General features: G+C 41.7%; 1 protein-coding gene across 24 annotated transcripts in view; it reads left to right on the top strand.

Moving 5' to 3' along the window:
* Nucleotides 1-3,884: 3,884 nt before the first annotated feature.
* Nucleotides 3,885-20,999, top strand: part of clasp2 (cytoplasmic linker associated protein 2) — a 47,874-nt gene continuing 30,759 nt past the window's right edge. For 5 of the 24 annotated variants that reach the window (XM_077008901.1, XM_077008902.1, XM_077008907.1 and 2 more), the window contains exons 1-7: nucleotides 3,889-4,926; nucleotides 6,373-6,451; nucleotides 6,875-6,978; nucleotides 7,243-7,334; nucleotides 10,492-10,567; nucleotides 11,142-11,239; nucleotides 19,682-19,752. In XM_077008901.1, the coding sequence (XP_076865016.1) occupies nucleotides 4,729-4,926; nucleotides 6,373-6,451; nucleotides 6,875-6,978; nucleotides 7,243-7,334; nucleotides 10,492-10,567; nucleotides 11,142-11,239; nucleotides 19,682-19,752 (718 nt within the window). In that variant the 5' untranslated portion in view covers nucleotides 3,889-4,728. Of the gene's footprint in view, nucleotides 4,927-6,372; nucleotides 6,452-6,874; nucleotides 6,979-7,242; nucleotides 7,335-10,491; nucleotides 10,568-11,141; nucleotides 11,240-19,681; nucleotides 19,753-20,742; nucleotides 20,897-20,999 lie in introns of those variants that run through there. The other 19 variants (XM_077008897.1, XM_077008898.1, XM_077008908.1 and 16 more) reach the window with 9 other exon arrangements.

Below are 20,999 nucleotides of genomic sequence, written 5' to 3' on the forward strand. Positions count from 1 at the left end.
GGTTCTTTTCCATGTTTTCATGCAGAAAGTCATGTTCTTAATCGTTTTCTTGTGTTTTGCCTGTTGCACCTGCAGTGTCTGGTTGGTAATTTCCTTTCACACACACAATTCTCACCTGTTACACTTTTTTCCAAAATGTTTTTCTAGTTTGTTTGTCACACAAAGCAAGACACATCTGTTGAGACATCCATGTGCTGTAGAAGACGTGTAGCACCTCCAAAGTGGTAAAATCTCTCTTCACTGCAGAAAGTGAGATCTGTGGCATATCTGTCCCAAATGGATTTAAAATAAGTGCAGTCACATGCACTTTTGGTTTTAGGTTTTGTAGAGCTGTGTTGATTTGTTTATGGATGCTACTGTAGCTTTATTGACTTCAGCACCCACAGCCTTAGGTGGAATAAGCTGTTTGTCAGGGGATCAACCCTGACCATTTGATGGAGGCCAGAGTTCATCTGTACCCAACAACCAGATCACCAGGCTAGCTGCTCTTAACAGTTCTCTAGTGTTCTTCTTTTCAGCCAGTCCTAGTTTGTGCACAAAGGGCACAATAATATCAATGAACAGTATGGTCCATTTCTCTTCTACATTTCACTCAAAGTAACTCCAAAATCTTTTTTTGCTGAGAAATGCACTCACCAGCTTAATATAGGAAAAATCTTGCTTTCTTTTCATATACACAAGGAGGAAAATTTGCAGTTTTTACTGGATTAGTGTTACCTTGGAAACTGTTCCTGAAGGCAGAATATTACTTTGTCTAAATAATTCTCATTTCTCTCAGACCAAAAAAGACCCAGCTTGCGGCTGGTGAAGCTCCTGTATGGAAATGTTCCTCAAGTAAGGACATCGTCCTTTGTATTAGAGATCATGTTTCATCCCAGCGCAGACATATGGAGCCTGAGGACATTTCATCCAGGTTAGGGGACAGAAAGGCTGTTACTATCTGTATTCCACAATCCAGGAATTCACAGTGTTTGCATATTCATTTAAATTGTTTCCAAGTCTTTAAAATTGTATTCATAAGGTTAGCGAGATGGTATCTGATGCCTTTCCTTTTAACCTCAAATGATTTACTTCTAGTTCACAAACATGAACTTGGCATTAGTGAAAGGTAATTAACCTAATCATTTATTGAATGTTGCCATTGATGCTTAAGGATAATCAAAACGATGTTTATATTTTAAGTGAATGCTTGAATAAGCCCTCACATACCTATTCAGTTGTCTGTTGATGTATATTGTACATAATGTACATTACACCAATGTAGCTACAGTGCAGTAACATATATTACCTGTACTAGTATGTCACTGATAAAGCAGACCAAAATAAAATATACAGATAAGTAAATATATAAATCTGTTTGCTCTCTATCAATCCTTTTTTGGTTTTAAATAAAGGTTATAAAAGTTAATGCTGATGTTTTATAGAAATGGTCAAGCTGTGCTTTTGATTTGTTAAAAGGCCATAAAAACCTTCTAATTTAATTTAATTTGTCATCCATTATCCTTATTCACTACAGTTCATAATGATAGAACACACATGCCAAACACTTTTAGTAATCTAAGTGGAAGATGAAAGAAAACAAAAGAGCTAAGGAAATAGGTTGGTGACCTTCATAAATTACACAATGGCTGTTAAAAAAAGGAAAGTACCCACCCCTGTTTACAACAATATTTAAGAAGTCTCACTCAGCTGGAAATGTGGTCATCTTACTTGAAGGAGGTCTGCAATGCATTCTGTAGCCACACTGAAGAGAATCTTTTGAAAAGAAAAAGGTTTTTTCAAGGACAACAGTTGCACTGCAGCAGGAGTTGATTACATCCTGCGAAAGACGGAGTCATGGTTGAATCCTGCATCAGGACAAGGCCCCAAATCCTTCCAAACCCTCACAAAAAAATTATTCACAAGACCACAGAATCAAGCTCTAGCAGGGTCTGTCCCAGTTACCAGGTCTAAACCCCATCTTAAAAAAAGTGAAAAAGAGTGAAAAAGAAAAGTGTGAATGTGAAAAATGTGTTCTCTGACCTCATCCTGTATTAGGAGATGCTGGAACTGTTACCTTGGCAAAAAAAATTTATACACAGAGATGGTTTCAGCAAGTTACCTTTTACTTTAATGGTGATATTTTATCTGACTAATTGATTACATATCTTAGTGTAAGAACAAGCCAGTAGACATTTTCAGTCTTTTTTCAAAAAGTAAACAATATGTTCAGAGGGTTACTGCAGAGTAATATTTGGCTAATTTCTTAACTACTACAGCTATAATGTTTACACACCAGTGTGAACTTTCTGAATACAGATCATATTTCCAAGCATCCAACACTAGAGGGAGACAGGAAACCTAAACAGGCCTGAGATTGCTTAGTAAAATTACTACATCTAGTGAGAGCACCTGTTATCAGCCAGCAAACAAATACAGTTTGTCAAGGTTTGATTCTAGTGATGGTGGTAACAAAACATTGTATCGGCTACAAAACATACCCTTGTACTGACTGCTGTGTTCATATAAGCAGATTTGCTACATACCTACAGAACATGCCACAACATGTTACATAGGCCTATCCTTTACACATCCGTTCACTTTAATCAGTGACATACACTGGTCAGTGTTGCCCTATATGCAGTGATGTCTTAGTTACCTTAATCCGATTACTGATTACTCCTTCAAAAAGTAACTTAGTTACGTTACATATTACTTGATTTTAAAAGTAACTACGTTAGATTACAAGTTACTTTTGTAGTTACATTCAGCAGCAAAATGAGTTTTTCCAATACTCACTTCATTGGAAGTGCATTTTAACAGTAACAATGTATCTCCTGACATTTAAATAATGTATCTCCTGACATTACGTTTGTGTCGCTGCGCGGTATTATTTGTAAATGTATTTGTAAACGTAGTAATACATGCGAACTATTCAGTGAGACAGTTTTGTTGTGAAACGAAATACCATTACAATTTCAAGCATTTTTATGTACGTTAGCCAAATCCAGCCCTTTTCAAACTTGGAACACAATGCAACATTAAAATCGTCAGGTAAATGTTAATTCCCCTGTTTTGGGGTTTTTTTCTTTACACTACCACTTATCGTTACGGAAAACACTGCACAGAATGACGTGTAAAACGCGCTCGCGCTCTCACAGGTTCGTGCGCAGCGTGCGGAGTCGAGCACTACGGTCAGACGCAAAAGTATAACCAATAGCCAAGAATAAAGAAAAAAACTATATTTTTTACTAAGGAAAATAAAAATAGTAACGCACAGTTACTTGGATACGTATCTTTAATCTTATTACTAGACTGGAAATAGTAACTCGTTATATTACTCGTTACTGAAACAAGTGGTATGATTAGAGTAATCTTACATCACCACGCACTGCCTATATGTTATAATAATCACTGGTCTGGTATATTGCATGTATCTGGTATAAGATTGTTATTTAATTTCACTATATATTTAGCTGCATATAGCTGGTATGGCAATAAAAAACATCTTCATTTCTTTATATGAATTGAGTCACATTACTATCCTTGCCTGCTGCAAGGCTGAAGGGCAAATCAAGTTGTCCTGGGATCCAGACGTTATACAAATGAAGGAATATTAGGTACATGAAGGAATATGAGCTCAATTTAGCCTGCAATTTTTCTGTTCACTAGGAAAATAAAGTTTTAATAAATTATTATTAGAAAAGGAAAATGCATGTGGGAAAATGCATGTGCACCAGCAGAGGGCTTACGCTCCCTAGCAAACACTTTGCGAGCATAACAATTTGCATCACATTTACTACACCAGATGTCGTCATTATACTTCTGAATTACGTCTTAAAATGTACCACGTATAAACTTCTCATCCTAAGGATATAGATATATCATTCCGAAGTTTCACCGATCCCTCCGCGATGAGGCCGTTTTTGTTCAGGCAATGTGCCGGACCGCTGTGCGGCGTTGAAGGACCTCGAGGCCTCGCTTCTGTCAGTTTTTGTCCGGTAGCGTACGCCTGGCGCTCAATCACCGTTACCCGGGACCCTGTTGTCGTGATCGGGGGAGAGCTGAACCCGAGACGTCGGACGTCGTAGCACCGATTATTTAGGGACTAAAGTGTAACAGAAACCTCCAAGAAGATCCCAGCCTTCTAGGAGACAGCGAGGGTCCGCGTAAAAACGCCTGTGCGAAGAGGGGCTTCTCTGAAATGGAGGAGAGGGGGGAAGCGGGAAGAGGCGGCAGGCCCGACACCGACGAGCTATAAGTCCCGCTAGCGCAGTTAGCCTGGTTAGCCTAGCCTCAGTTCGCTAATGCTACACGTAGTTGCGCCTTCCGCCTCGCCGCAGTGTTCGCGCGGTAGATTTCCTTTCATTCGCGGTTCTGTTCCGTTTGTTGAATTGTATAAACACGTTTGTTCCGTTCTTCGGAACTTCTCAGTAGTTTGTGTGTGTGTGTGTGTGTGTGTGTGTGTGTGTGTGTGTGTGTGTGTGTGTGTGTGTGTGGACGTGAAGCTTTCTCACAGCAAACCAAATCAAAGTTGAGACTTAAGTTGTCTGTTTGTGTTGAACTCTTCATGTGGGTGACATTAGTTCCCTAGTTAGTCACACAGGCCGGTGTTGGTGTCCGGCTGGCCGGCTCGGCCCGCCGCGTTGCCTGTAGAGGGAGCGACCGCCTCCCCCTCCTCACACCGGGACTTCGTTGTTGTCCGAGCGGGTCAAGCTTCGCCCGGCTGGCTGTCTTGACGATAAAGCAATGGAGGAAAATGACAACATGGACTATTTTTACCAGCAAGTCTTGCAGAAGGACGTGACCCGGCGGTTGCAGGTGGGCCCGGACCTCATAGACTACCTCGGTGACCCGCAGAGGTCTGGGGACGTTGAACAGGACAAGCCGCGCTTGGATAAAACCATAGACGAACTAACCGGATGGGTCAATTCCAGCAATTATAAGGTGTGTACGCCAGCGGGCTGTCATGGCCTTGGCCGTCTTGAGCTCGGTGGTTCGTACAGATTACCCTGTTGTCACGTTTATCTCCGTGTGAAATGACTGCGTGTGTTTGCTGTCTGCTGGCAGCGGTGCGGCCGTCGTTTGTGTTGCACCCATGCAGACGTGGGGTTTACCGATGTGTGTTATCGTCCAGTATAGTGCCGGTTCTGCCATGACTGTCATGTCATTTGAAATGGGATGAATCAATATGGGGCCGTGCTGGGGGAGGGGGCGCAGCCTTATTGTTCTGCGCTAGAAGGCGATGTAAGGACATGGTCGAGATGAGCAGGACTTCATCTTGTTGTGAAGCAGTAGTGATCGTGTTTTATTTGTTGGAGGGTTTGTGAGGGTGTGTTTTGCACTTATTGTATTCAAGACGTGTATATAAACTAGCACTGGCAAATATGAGCCAGCGATTTTTAAAAATTATTTTTATATATACATAAACAGGCATTTTTTTTTTGCAAAACCAAGGCCACCCACGACACTATTGTGGTGTTATTTGGGTCTTTCTCCTTTAAACATAAGCCTGTGCTCTTCACGGGAGCCGGATGCATGCTGCACTCAGCCGGACCTGCGAGACTGGAGCAGCTTGACGTGAATCACATCGTCCTTGTAAGAGGAGGATGCAGCGGCTCTTTAACATTAAGCTCCAGCAGGTGTTCTGACAGCGAAATCCGGGGGGGGGGGGGTGTTTATGCGGATATTAGCGTTAGAAAACTTTGGGATTACATTAGCACTAATCCTATTCACCCTTTATTGGTATTTAATTTTTGGTATTTAATGCACAGATGAAGAATCCATTGTGCTTGAACAGTCTTCACTCGCGTGGCACCAGATTAGTGTTCGCAGGCACTTACCTTGTCTTAGATGGAACTTTCTTTGGATGCTTTGACTAAAATAGGTCATAACTGGAGGCTCCTGGGATGTAGTTAATATTTGATTGTTTCTGTGGAATGTGAACTTCCATCCTGCACCGCCAAGAAACACATTGCAGCCATCCCACCACAAGCCTCACACACACTCACACACAGACACACTCACACACAGACACACTCACACACAGACACACTCACACACAGACACACTCACACACAGACACACTCACACACACACACACGCACACACACACACACGCACACACACACACACGCACACACACAGACATCGGTAATGCTTTTCACTTTTGCATACTATACATGAAGTCCAGAGCACTTCAGTAGTGACAGTTAGCAGTATTTCTCTCTTTTTTGCCTTTACTGTGTCGTACTCATAGTAATGTGTGTTTTCTGTCTCTATATCTGACTGATCACATGAGTAGTTGAGAGAACTGTGAGTCTGCGTCCCAATGATTTGTGCCGTTTCTTTGCATAGCAACTTGATTTTGTGTCTTTTCTTGTTTGATCTCAGGTTGCCCTGCTGGGGATCGACATTGTCAGTGCGTTCGTCGACCGCTTGAGCGATCGCTTTCGAGGTTATGTAGGCACAGGTAATATGAGTGCACCAGCGTGTGCAGGTCTGTGCGCGCTGTGTGTGTGTGTGTGGGTTGGGCTGGGGATTCTGATACATATCACTTAAATCCCCCCCCATGTTAATCTGATGATAAATCAGAAAAATAAGACTTTATAAGTCCTGCTACCTCATGTGAAAGGGGAGTAACACTGTGACTCAATTCTCATACGATGATGTAATCTTCAGATGAATGCCACTCTCTCAGCCCTCTTCCCTCCCTCTAACTTCACCAAGGAAACAGCTTGTTTCTGCTAAAACAGAGTGCCCCCACGCATCACCTCATGCCTCTTTAGAAACACAGATTACAAAGTACACAAGACAAGGCGTAAGGATGACCTCATTCATGGTGTCCTCTTGAAAACAAACAGAGTAAATATCTCTCTCCACCTCTCTCTCTCAGTGGTTCCTGCTCTAGTGGATCGTCTGGGTGACGGGAAGGACCAGGTCCGGGATCAGGCGCAGGCGCTTATTCTCAAGTTGATGGACCAGGCGGCCACTCCCATGGTGAGCACAGACCCCGCCCCCTCCAACCCCGCCCTCCTCCAGTGGGGGCTTTCCTCTGTCCCTTCACTTCCCTTTCCGTATAGCTCCTTCAGAGCCCATCCTCTCTATATTCTCCAATCTTTGTTCCTGTTTCAGTGTATATTGTGTAATCTTTCATCCCCCCTCTCTCTCTCTCTCTCTCTCTCTCTCTCTCTCTCTCTCTCTCTCTCTCTCTCTCTCTCTCTCTCTCTCTCTCTCTCTCTCTCTCTCTCTCTCTCTCTGTAGTATGTTTGGGAGAGGCTATTCACTGGCTTCAAGCACAAGAACTTCCGGAGCAGAGAGGGCCTCTGTCTGTGTCTGGCTGCCACACTCAACGCGTGAGTACCCCGACACACTCAAACTGCATCCACAGATTTGCACTCTTGAGTGCCACCAGGGGGTGCTGTTTGCCATATTCAAGTGGCAATGCACAGAGACATGGTTGTGCTCCCTGACTAACAGGGGTTTAATGCACACGCTGGGCATTTGGAATATGACTGTATACTAGGGTGATGACTTTGATTTTTTTTTCTCAAACATTATTTCCTGTAGCACGAATGAATGAACTTTTGCCTATTAATGACTAAAATGACGTTTATTCCATTAAAATATTGAAAAAGGTTACGCACAAACCACTTTGAAATGTTATTTATGTAGGCATTTTAGAATTTTATGTAATTGTATTAACTATATATATATGTATATGTGTGTGTGTGTGTATATATATATATATATATATATATATATATATATATATATATATATATATATATATATATATATATATATATATATATAATTTATGTAGCAGAGAAATGTATAGAATTTTCCAGAACATCGTATAACGCTGTGCGCCGTCAGCCAGGACAGTCAAATCATTTTGTGCGTGAGGTTTTTTTATCAAATTGCCTTGAATGTAATATTTTATTTAATCTTAAATGAAAGCTCATCAAATTATGATACAGGGAAACGAGGTTGTATAAAAGTCATCACCCTACTGTATACACAGTAAATGCATTTGTAGCTGTAAAGATGTCAGCATCGCACTGTAGCTGTTTTTCATATGAATCCAGCATCTGAGGCTAATGTGGTCGTGTATATGAAGGTGTAGGTTTCAGAGATTTTAAAGAAGCGTGTCCTGAAAGATTAAGATTGTATTGTAAGTAGGGCTGCACGATTAATCGTATTTTTATCGTTATCGCGATGTGAAGTTTCACGATAAACACATCGAAAGAGCCACGATAACTCCTTGAATAACAGCAAACTCAAAATGCGTTATCCTCGTCCAGCAATAGAGGGAGCTATTCGCGCTGCAGACTATGATCACGTGACGTAAGTAGGCAAGAGGCAGAGTGAGGCAGAGTTGCCAGGTTCTCGGTTTTCACGCCAAATTGGGCTTGTTTGAAAATCCAGCCGCGGGTAAAAATTCTGGGGCCGCGGGGTGCGGTTTTTTGGGCTACTTTTGAGTTGGGCTACTGCGGAAGTTACAAGTCAACACTAAGAATCAATCGCGATATAATACTTAATTTGTCTCCAGTTCACACTCGCAACACCCCCCCCCGCCGACAACTTACACTCGCAGATTTTGTGCGGAAAGCTTTTGTAGGACCTGGCAACCCTGGAGTGGGGTGAACACGCTCATCAGACACGCGATTTGGTTTAAGCCTGGTTTACACTTGATGCGGCGCGAGGGTCCGGGAGGCGAAAATAACGTAATCGCGGTGGCTTCGCCCGTGGGCAATTGCCTCGCGCGCTGTCGATTCACGAGGTCGTGCACCTCTCGAATTTTGTAAGTTCGCGCGCGCCGCGTCTCGGCGCAATGAGAACAGTCATGTTTGCAGGGTTCATACACCTATACAAGGTGGAATTCAAGCACTTGTACGTCACTTTCAAGGTCCATTTCAATAATTCCCAGCACGTTATTGAATTAAATATTTATACATATACTCTAAATGATTCGAAATAATTCGCTTTTTTATCACATTATTTAATGTTATTATTTATTTAAAGTTCGCGCGCGCCGCGTCTCGGCGCAATGAGAACAGTCATGTTTGCAGGGTTCATACACCTATACAAGGTGGAATTCAAGCACTTGTATGTCACTTTCAAGGTCCATTTCAATAATTCCCAGCACGTTATTGAATTAAATATTTATACATATACTCTAAATGATTCGAAATAATTCGCTTTTTTATCACATTATTTAATGTTATTATTTATTTAAAGTTCGCGCGCGCCGCGTCTCGGCGCAATGAGAACAGTCATGTTTGCAGGGTTCATACACCTATACAAGGTGGAATTCAAGCACTTGTACGTCACTTTCAAGGTCCATTTCAATAATTCCCAGCACGTTATTGAATTAAATATTTATACATATACTCTAAATGATTCGAAATAATTCGCTTTTTTATCACATTATTTAATGGATATTTATTTTCAAAACGCCCAATCTTAACGTCTTCACGTTCTCTCATGTTTCGTCCTGGAATTACAAGAGGCTCGTATTTGTTAACGTAATACAAGAGAATTGTTCAGTCAGACAGATATTTGTTGTGAAACGAAGTAGTTACAATTTCAAGCCTTTTCAAATACTTTAGCCTAAATTCCAGCACTTTTCAAACCTGAAACACAAAGCAACATTAAAATTGGTCAGGTAAAAGTTCATTCCCCTGTATTTGAGGGGTGTTTTTTTTATACTACTAGGCCTACATATCGTTTCGGACAACACTGCAAAGAATGTGACACGGCAAGATTAAACGCTTCCGCCGTTCGCGGAGGTTAACGAGGTGTGCGGAGTCGCTCACTCGTCAAAGTATAAACCTAGATTGAATCTATTGTTGAATAAACCTGCAAAATATTTGGAATTATTCTGGATTCATTACACAGTAAAAAACAAAACAAATTAACGTGCTGCTGTTCAGAGAGACACTACATTTCTGTATTTTAATCTTAATTTATCGTGGTTCACATCGATATCGGGATATCCAACAACGTTATCGCACATCGCAATTCTAGTCCATATCGTGCACCCCTAATTGTAAGATTGGTATTTGGCACACGTGCAGTATTCTGACTCTCTCACTCTAAGATGTAGTCTTGTCAGTGTGAGTACAGGTTGTAGTAACCTGTGTCCCCTGCCTCACACACCTACCCTAGAGCACCTTTCATTCCCCCACTGGAGCTAGTGGGAGAAGAGTTAGATAGGATAACGTATGGGTCTTTCCACTACACTCCTGTACATGGCCACAGGAGAGACATTGCTGGTGTGTCGGTTGCCAGATTTGTTAATACGGAACATCTTTGGTGGGATTTCTGCTGTGTGCTTTTTTGGCAGACCAAGGTGGACATTTCACATTCCAGAAGGAGAGTGAAATATCCACGAGTTCCAAGGAGCTCCGTTAGCATACATTAAAGCTCAGGCACCTTCTGCCATGGAAACATGAGCATGCTTACTTCTGATGTGATCTCTTGACCGTCTGTGTCTTTCCCTTTTAGGTATGGTGCACAGCCCTTGAGTCTGAGTAAATTCGTGCCATATCTGTGTGCCCTTACAGGAGACCAGAACCCCCAAGTATGAACCTGCTTTTCTTCTTTTATTCATGTGTGGTATTGCCACTTGACTGTGTGCGTGCGTCTGTGTCAGATATCTATAACATCCCAGTTTCCAGTGTTGGTAAGTGAAAGGGACTAGACATTGTCAAGGTGCTTTGATGCTTTATCTGCGTCTAGTAGACAATTTAGTGGTCTGAATGAATTAAAAAAAGAAATCAAGAAAAAAACCCCTTTGGAAGTTCCTATTAGACAAGTGTGTGTGGTCAGGCTGTTGAATCATCTCAGTGTGTATGGTGTGTGTGTGTGTGTGTGTGTGTGTGAAGAGTGATTAGTGTAGCAGGAGCTCATGCTGATGAACCGGATCCCTCCATGAGAGGAGGATTAGAGAGAGAGGGGGGGGGGGGGGGGGTGGATTCAGGGCTACGGAGGAACACTAGGGGGAGAGTAAAGCAGAGGACCGGGACGTCACCTGGCACCTACATATCTTAAAGGGACCAGTGGGGTGTGCTAGAGAGCTGGGGGTAGGGGGTATAATTTTTTGATGATGGCAGATTGGAGTTTGCTCCTGTTTTCAAGTGTTGTGTGCTCTCCAGGTGCGGGAAGCTGGCATCTCGGCCCTGGTGGAAGTGTATCGGCACGTGGGCGAGCGAGTGAGAGCTGACCTGGGCAAGCGTGGACTCCCAGCTGCACGGTCAGTCTGTTCTCATCTTTGTCTTTACTCATATACTCCAACACACAAGCTAAATAATAACAATGGAGGAAAAAACATTAATTTACAGTGTAATTAAAGAACTCATCATAAACCATGTATTTTGGAGACTGGCAATATGGCCAAAAATGTTATCACCATAAATTTTTCAATACTGATCGTTCTCAATAATTATCACAATATAACATTTTGTAACATTCTCAAAGCTTTTAAAGAATATCCATCTAAAAAACAGATTGAAAACACACATGCCCAGAGTATGCAAATCACTCAAATCCACAATGAATTTACTGACATTTTAATTCAAATGCCCAAATAATGAAAACCTGGCTTCTAACAATTTTCATACCATAAAAAATTATCTGTGTCCCGAGTAATGAAAACACTATTAGGGCATTTTTTCATATGGGGTAAAAGTAGCCACAATGGACTGTTTAGAAATGCCACTGCTTGTTGGCTGGCTAGCGCCACTGCTTTGCGGCTGAACGTACTTTTACATTTTCTATGTACTCAACTGGATGGATGTTCTTTTGTAAAACAAATTAGTATCAGACTTTGCACTGCACTCCAACATATTTTGCATTTTGGGCTTAAACAGACTTGAGATATCTGAACCACTTCCTCATGATGGACGTGGGGTTTCCATCATCTAGAGCAGAAGGCTCACCTTCATCTTCTCTTTTTCTCTCAGGGTTTTCTGCTCTGGCTATCATGCTCTAACGTGCTTCTGTTTAAATGTGCTCCTCCGACGGAGAATGCAAATCGGTGTGTAGCGTGACTGTGCTGCGTGATCCGCTTGTGTTGGCAGTTTAGACAGCAAATAGAAACTAAAGTCTATGGAATTATATGGCCCAAACGTTATCATTGTTATCGAGAAAAGATTTTTTATTGTGATACAAATCGAGACTGCTTATATCGCCCAGCACTACTGTATATTGATACAGAATCTACAAAATATATGTACAAAAAGTACAAAATATATGCACATGCCGTGGCCCCAGGGTACCCACGGGTCCTTAAAAAGTCTTAAAATGTCTTAAATTTAGTTTTCCATATTCAAGGCCTAAAATGTCTTAAAATGTCTGGAATTCTATGAGGGGAGGCATTAAGTTATTATAAGTGTGTGTTGCTCAGTTGTTCTGTTTTATTTTACCTACGATATATAGGCTATATTATCATTTCCGCAACGGCCGTATACTCCGCATGGTAGATGGCGCGATGTGAACTTTGCCGAATCTAGCGCTAGGACCATACAGAAAATAACCGCTCCTGGGTCCTAGCGCTAGATTCTTAGCAATGGTGTATACAGCCTCCCCCCCCCCCCCCCCCCCCCCCCAGGGACAACGTTGTGGAGCACACCTGCATCCCCAGTAATAGTATTATTTTTTCTTGTGAGAGGTATTAAAAAGGTCTTAAAAGTAATTGAATTTGAGATTAAAAAATATGCAGATACCCTGCGTGGCCCATTGTTAATAATGACGCCATTTCTGATAACAGTTCTGGTAAATTACGGACAGATTTTGGCATTAGCTATTGATGTCTTCTGGATACAACCTTTATCTCCCAGAAGCCACTCCAACAAATGATTGTAAAATGAGTGGTCAGAAGTCAAGACTTGTGTTCCTGAGGAAGCGTGTCATAGGAGCTCTCACAAATGGCGGACAGATAAGGAAAGCTGAGGTAGCCAAGCGTTCAACAGTGAAGCTGATGGCGGGCCTCTTGTTGGTCAGGGTTGATGACAAGTGTAAAAATGTAAATGTGCCATATTTTGTCAATTGTGATTTTTCACCACAATCGAAATTAAATTTGTCCTCTGCTTTTTACCCATTTGTGCAGTTAGTACACACACACACTAGTGATTACTAGGGGGCTGTGGATCACACGTGCCCAGAGCAGTGGGCAGCCCTAGCAGTTGGGGTTGGGTGCCTTGCTCAAGGGCACCTCAGTCATGGCCTCAGGTCTGGGAATCGAACCCACAACCTTCCGGTCACAAGACCAGTTCCCTACCACCAGGCCATGACTGCCCCAATCCCAGTGGGAGCACAGTCTGACCAGCTTTCTCCGACTCAGTCCTTTAGGTAAAGGTGTTTGTCGGTTAAGTTAGGAAAATTATGCAAATTTCACTGTGTTCATGTAAACTCTGAAGAAGAAAATAGCTGTAATGTCCATTCAGATCATCCGAAGTGAAGTGAATATGCTGTAATGTCAGTGTAGCTTCACTGGTCTGGAAGGAGAGAATCTCTCTCTCTCTCTCTCTCTCTCTCTCTCTCTCTCTCTCTCTCTCTCTCTCTCTCTGTGTGTGTTCGTTCGTTCGTTGCCTCAATGCTCTGGGGTGAATCTAAGCACTCAGCGGGACACCCCGTTGTCAGGCAGACGGGACTTGCATTCTTTTCAATTTCCCTCTCAATAGCCCTTATTAATCAAAGTTTCATAGAAAAGAGCACAGAGTCCAGTTTGTGGAGTAGAAATTGGCTACTCTTTGTGCTTTTATTCAAAACAAGCAGCGATTTTAGCAAATGGACCGTTTTCAGCATGTATTTAAATATTGTGTGTATGTATATACACTAAACCCTTGTCCCTGAGTTCACCCTCATACATGTTCTAATATGAAACACACCCTAATGCTTGTGCAGTGATGCTGAGCCAATACGTGGACTCGGTCACCAAACAAGGAAGAAGGAAGGGGAGAAAGTGGGCCTCAGTTGGTAGGATACAAGTCATTTACTGCAGCTAAAATAGGAGTGTTTGAGGTCGCTGCAAAGAGAGGCGTGCTCTTTGGTAGCCTCAAAGATAAAATACAAAATAAAAGTCAAATAAACGTATGTTATCTGCTAATATAGATACTACTAACAACAGAAAACCTCAAGTGTGTCTAACGTAGACCCTAATGTAGGATGGTAGCCCACCCTGTGAAATTAGGATTCAGATGCATGTCTATACAGTACAGTGTTAGGATTTGGTATGGTCCAACCTTCTGAAATGTATTTTTACACAATTTTGGTATTGCTTGGAGTAGCATAGGGTATTTACGCAATAATCATAACTGTTCCCACAGCATGTATTGGTGCCCATTATTGACATTGCTGTACACCATAACCACCAATGTTCCCACAACATGCATGCTAATTATCTGCATTGTTTTTCTAATAAGTAAGTAAAGTAAGTAAAATACATTTATATAGCACTTTTCACAGGCACAAGCCACAAAGTGCTTTAATAAGATGGTTCAGTGATGTGATTGGCTATCACGCACTAGTAGGATTAGTGTGGAGAACATCACAAGGTTTCTTTGTGCTCCAGCTGTAGAGTGGTGAAGGGGTCGAACCTACTGTGGAGTGCAGAGTGGCTTGAACACAGCAATTACTAGGTAGTGCCATGTGACCCTGACTCATGTGTATGCACATTGAACATGTCCCCCGCGTTCAAGTAGCTATGATATTACAGCTGCACAAGGCCAGCAAAGTGCTCCTACACAGTTCTTAGAGGTTGGAACCAAACACCGTGTCTCCTGCTCCATTTGAACATGGAGACTGGGACTAGATGGGAAGCCAGGACTAAAGGCAAGTTGTTGTGTGCATTTGGACCAGCGGGTGTTCAACAGGAGAAGTATCATCTACTGTGGAAGTAAATCCTCACTGCTTCAGGGAGTTTTTGAAGTGATTGAGTTAGCTGGTGTACATTTTTAGTTCTTTAACATTGTGGAATGAGACATGATGCTCAGTTGCATCTCAAACCTCGACAGATTAATCAGATTTTCCTTCTTCATGCTAAATTCTGATAGATGTATTTGTCCTCTATGGAATCAATATCGCAACAGACACTTGAGCTGGGTTTGCTAAACCCATGCCTTTTTATCTATCTTTCTGGACTATATATCCATGCATTCACAGTGATTCTCCCAGCAGATCTCAGAACAGAATCTGGTCCAAAAACCCACTCCAGCAGGTAAACTCATTCCCTGTGAATGCGTTGTGTGCGTGCGCACGTGCCGAGAGAGTGTTCATTCAGGCCAGACGCCATGGTCATTTTAATGTGTCATGTGGTAATGGCTCTGACACTGCATTCTTCTTGCCTGGCTCGGGTAGGACAGCCAGTTGAGAAACCAGAATGGTGAATGTGTGCGAGGATTCTGCAGAGGACTACGGGCCTAAGTCACCCGCATGCTGGATATAGGACTCGACTACAAAACTCACTTTTACTCACAGTACTCGCTTAACAAATGTAGCATTTGGTGATTTATCCAATTTGTTTGTTATGACAACAATGTATATCATATCTGCAATTGTACTCTGAACCTCTACCCCCATTAATATTGCATAATGATGGGTTATGAAACTGCCTAAGTTCACGGTTTACTACATTGATTGCTTATGAGTATGTATGTGCATGTATACACGAGTGTGTGTGTGTGTGTGTGTGTGTGTCCACGCTCATTTGTGTGCTGAAATGTTTTTCTCTCTCTCTCTCTCTCTCTCTCTCTCTCTCTCTCTCTCTCTCTCTCTCTCTCTCTCTCTCTCTCTCTCTCTCTCTCTCTCTCTCTCTCTCCCCCCTCCCTCTCCGTATTTCCTTGTGGAATTCGGTTGCATCATGTTATAGTGATATGAGTGTATCTGATTACCCAGATTCTATCGGGGCATAGATCCCCAGGCCTGTGTGTGTTCCATATCACTGGGCTTCAAGAGTCCTCACTGCTCCAGTGCATGAATGACTCCTCGTGAGCAGATCAGTCACTGACACACTGTTGTACACACCGAGTCCTACACAAAGAGAAGGCAGTGGTGAGGTGGGGTGAGGACATATTTTGTTGACATGGTTACAGACTGACAGGCTGTGGCTATGGAGAATGTCAGTCAAAACAAGAGCACGACAGAGGGGCAAGAGGAAGGATAGCAAGGAGACTAGAAAGAGAGCGCGTGTGTGTGTGTGTGTGTGTGTGTGTGTGTGTGTGTGTGTGTGAGAGAGAGAGAGAGTGGGTGTGTGTGCGTGTGTGTTGGGGGAGGGGCAGGCTAGATCGTCTTGTCTCTGAGCGACTGAGAGTCAACCCCTCCCACCGGCGTGTGTTCCTAGTAGGAGGTTATGTAAAGGGGAACAGAATCCCTAGGCTGTCACACACTCTGCCATGCAGTCTCTCGGCCTTGTGCTCAGATGCACGCATGGCGATTGGTAGGAGTTTAGCTGCATTTTAAACCCTCTCCTCATACAAAGGAAGGCTGCCATGGCCGTGCAGGTGGGTGGGATCTGGCTTGCTCTCCTGCTCTGTCTCGTTCTCTTCTCCTCTGTCTCGTTCTCTTCTGCGCTTCCTTTGCCGTTTTCTCTCTGTGCTCACTGGCTCCCAGAGCCATTCTCATGTTTTATTTGTCAATTTACGTGCTTCTGTGCTTTACTCTGCACCATTTTTCACACAAAGGGGAAAGAATTGTGCATTAGCTGCAGTGTGTGTGTGTGTGTGTGTGTGTGTGTGTGTGTGTGTGTGTGATTGTGTCTGTGTCCGTGTGCATGTTCTTCTGCATGCCTGTATGTGTTCATTCTCAATGGGTGTCTGTATCTGTCGCTCTGTGTGTCCGAGTGCACATACATGCTTCTCTGTGTGCACATGCATGCTTTTCCATGTGCATGTGAATTTGCATGTGCATGCACCTCTACGTGTCTGTATGTGAGAATAATGTGGCTGATATTCCAATTTCTGATTGAAAAATTCTATCTCCAGCAGCATATCATTTTTATCAAGCTTTGTTGAGGCTTATACCCAAAATACATGGTCTTACTTTCTTGACATAATAAAATAATTATTTTTATGAGTTATGTACTTCTCTAAACAATTCTGTCAGATATGACTCATTTATATTTTTTTAAGTTCATGTTAGCACATCACATTTGTAGATGCATATCTACAACACATTTGAAGATGATGCAAGAATCTTGATTTTCTTTAAGCATTTAAAAACTAGTACTTGTTCATTCTTTCATTGCATAGAGCTGTTTTACCTTTAGTTCTTTCTTTTCTACCTTTTATGATATTTTTCCATACTTTAAGGGATTGGTCACCCCTGGGTTATCAGTAGCATTTGTGTAACTTTGTAAGATGTCATCTCGGGTGCCTGTACAATGAAGGAAGATTTTAAAAAATCAATTCTGAGACTAGCCTCATGTCTTTTTTACCTTGTCACAGATACATTGATAATATTTTATCCTGTATATGGAATTGGTTTGGGATAAACTTTGTTGGCATTGTCTGAAATAGATATCGCTGTCAGGGCAATACACACATTTTTATGTATTTAATCCTTGAGTACATACTAAATTAAAAAAGTTATGTTTGATCGTTATATGTTTCCCTCAAGTCTTTCATATATAGGCAGATCGTTGCATTCTGATCACTCTTAAGTATGTTGCTGCCTAGAAATTTAAGACCATTTGCTATGATGGATATCTACTTGGGCTATAATTTATGTGAAAGTAATTGGTTTTTACTTATGAGGATCTCATCCTGATAATTGACCATATTGTTCAAGTGGTTACATCACATTGGGTAAAGAATATGCTGGTTGATTTAGATGTATCAAAATGTCAACAGTGTAACAGTGTTCTGTCCCTTTAATGGTATTTCCCCTGATGTATTCATTGTGCATGATGTATTGAGCTAGTGGTAAAGAGCACAGATTACCTTGTACAACCCTGTTTTGAGTCCAGTTCTAGGGTAAAACCTAGCCAATTACATCACCAAGCATCTTTCTATTTTGTTTCTGATTTTAAAGTGAATAACACTAACTAGGGAATTCTGGTAGGTATCAATTTAGGTTACGCTTTCCCATGGCACGTTAGAATGTAAAATTCTGCAAAATAGTTTAAATCGGTACAGGATTGTAATTATTTTGTTTGTTTGTCACTTTTGTTCTTGTATACTCATTTTCAGCTTTTTTCTGTTTCAGCACAAGCATTTTCATAGGTTTAGATCCACTTTCGTAATATCTCCATTTCTGAATTATTCGATGTTTCTTGATTTTCTTATGTAGCCAAAGGAACTTGGTTTCAGAAAATAAAGTAACAGAAAATCCAATTCACAGTATTTCTTAAGATGAATATAGCTATGTAGCTGTCCTGTCCTGGCTGCTTTCTGAACGCTTTTCTCCTCTGTCTAATGTTCTTCTTGCTCTTCTTCCATACCCTGCTCACTTGGGTCCTCCCACCATCTCCCAAGCAGAGCAGTAGAATTGTTCAGACATGATCATCTCCATGTGTTCATTCCCCAGCTGTATCCACACTTGTAGTTTAGCAGGAAACGGAGGTTGTAGGCGTATCTTGGCTAGAATGCCTGAAGGTGGTTGAATCCTGTATTTGAATGTAAAATTATATTGGAATATGTTTACACCTTTGCCAGCGTGGCCATTGGGTTACCTTGGTTGAAAACACCTGAACGTATCTCTCCATCTGTGACTCATAACCCCGTTCACCAGAACATTCAAATGGTGAAGGGGCCACTTGGTCTAAATGTGGAAATTACTGCATTTTAACATTAGAAGGCTGCAAACCCTCAGTGCACAGATTTCTACCCCAAGCGTCTTTCCCATAAGTATTTGGTGCGTTATATTTGAGTTTTATTTTTGAGTTATACATTCTTTAATTCAGTTGTTGGCTGCAGCAGAGTCTGTTGATTTGTTTTCCACCCTTCAAAATGATTGTCAGTTTGTACTGGAGGACAAATGTTTTATCGGGTTTTCTGGCAGGTTTATGTTGAGCCTGCCCTTAGGTTGCCCTGATGAAATGTGTTCTTTACCCAGTGTTAAAAATTTCACACCAAAGAAGTTTTAATTTTTTTATTTGGGAAGGATTGGCACAAATGCCAAAAGGGGCTTTACTGATTTGGCATTTGTAGCTTGATTGTGACAGTATGATCTTTGTAGTGATATATGATGTGTGATTTATTGCATTATAGACCGAATTATGATTGTGTTAATTTTGGGTTGGTGTATTTTTTGTTCTGTATCTGTATCATGTATTTAAGTAAGACTGTGCATCACTGCCCAAGTCAACATTTTTGTCGGAATGTAACACAGATTAGTTTGGAATTTGTCAAACACAATTAAATGACTTAAATCTCATGTCATCTCAATTTTTGCAGATGGACAGTTTTAGCTGTCGGAGAAAAGGAGAAAAGGAGTGTCTCGCAGCGCTGACTGAATCAAATTATCATTATTTCTAAATGAATTTTTAGAATTCTGGAAGTAATTCTGGAAGCAGGTCCAAACTGGAACCAGGGTTTTGAAACCCAAGCCTAATCCTGAGATGGTTAACTGGATGAATGATGGTTCAGTTACAGCTGTGGGGCATCACATAAGAACAACTGGAACTATACCGTACTGTTCTCATTTAAATGTTTTGATGTTTTGTGATATTCATGTCTTCATATTCCTCCTTCATTTACAGGTTGCAGGCTATTCTGAGCAGGTTTGATGAAGTCTTGAACTCTGGGGACATGGCTCTTAGCCTGAGTCAAGGTAAGATGACATTAAAGAGACTGATTGAATCAAAGATTATTAGCTTCCTCTGTTGTTTGCAGTATAAATGTTTCTGTAATGCTTTACAATCACAAGCTTTTTTTCCGATTAGTCTCACATCTTTGTTCATCACTTTGGAATATCTGTTTTCTTTTTTGGCTCTTCGTGAGGATGCCAGATTAGCTTTGATATTTTAATCATGGACTAATTGTTTTTGGGTATGATGTCTTCATTAGAGTCTATGACACAACTTGCATTGAACTGTTAACATTGAGTAACACTGGGTTGCTCTTAAAATAAGTACTGTTGAAGTTACAATAATCAAGTTGGTAGCCCTAGTTCTTGCTTACTTGTCCATACTCCCCATTCTTGCACAGATCAATATTGGCAATAGCTATCGGTTCAGTTTATCCAAAGTGACCTAAACATTTACATCATCTTTAAAATTAATTTCAGATTTACTGTCATACTTTTTGTATTAGCCTGAGTGCAAATACTTTGGTACCTTTTGTTTGGCAACAATGATTAGTCAGTGGAATTTAGTGGACATCTGTTTGAAGTTGAGTGTTTTTCTAGACCATTCACTACACATGTTCACAGTGGTGTTTTACTACATACTTGTTTCATGTGTCACAGAAATAGAAAATTTTTTGTGTGGTTACTTTTTGGACTGTAGGCCAGTCAGTGAGATTGTAGGTGTTTGTATTGAGGTCACAGCCGCATTTGTCAGGGGTGTTTATTAAACTTGCATTGTCCCATTTTTCTCTGGCTCGACTATCCAGAATAAGGATTTTCATTCCACCTGCTCCATTGGACACACCACTGCAATGTCCTCCTCTGTGCTGCTGTTTGGCTGATGTGGAGGGAGTTGAGAAGGAGGCGGAGTTATTGAGTGAACTTGCACAGTAAGCTGAGTTTGGGGGCGGAGACTGTTGGAGAGAGCTCTGCCTGTCACTGCATCACCCTGACACGGTGTGACATGAGGGGTAGGGAAGGGGAAGAGAGAGGGAGGAAGTGAAGGAGAGAGAGAGGGAGGTAGGGAGTGAGGGAGAAAGTGTAAGAGAGGGAGAGAGTGTAAGAGAGCGTGAAAGAGCCCCTATTCTCAGAAGCACTGTAACCATGGTAGTCGGTGACGATGGGGATGGTAAGTGTGTCCATGTGTGTTTTGCTTTGTCTGATTCCAAAAATTGCAGAAATGCGCCTGTGATGTCCGGTAAGTTTGCAGTTTATGTCGAGTGTGTGGCTAG

This window comes from Brachyhypopomus gauderio, chromosome 6, assembly GCF_052324685.1.
Source record: "Brachyhypopomus gauderio isolate BG-103 chromosome 6, BGAUD_0.2, whole genome shotgun sequence".
Classification (NCBI taxonomy): domain Eukaryota; kingdom Metazoa; phylum Chordata; class Actinopteri; order Gymnotiformes; family Hypopomidae; genus Brachyhypopomus; species Brachyhypopomus gauderio.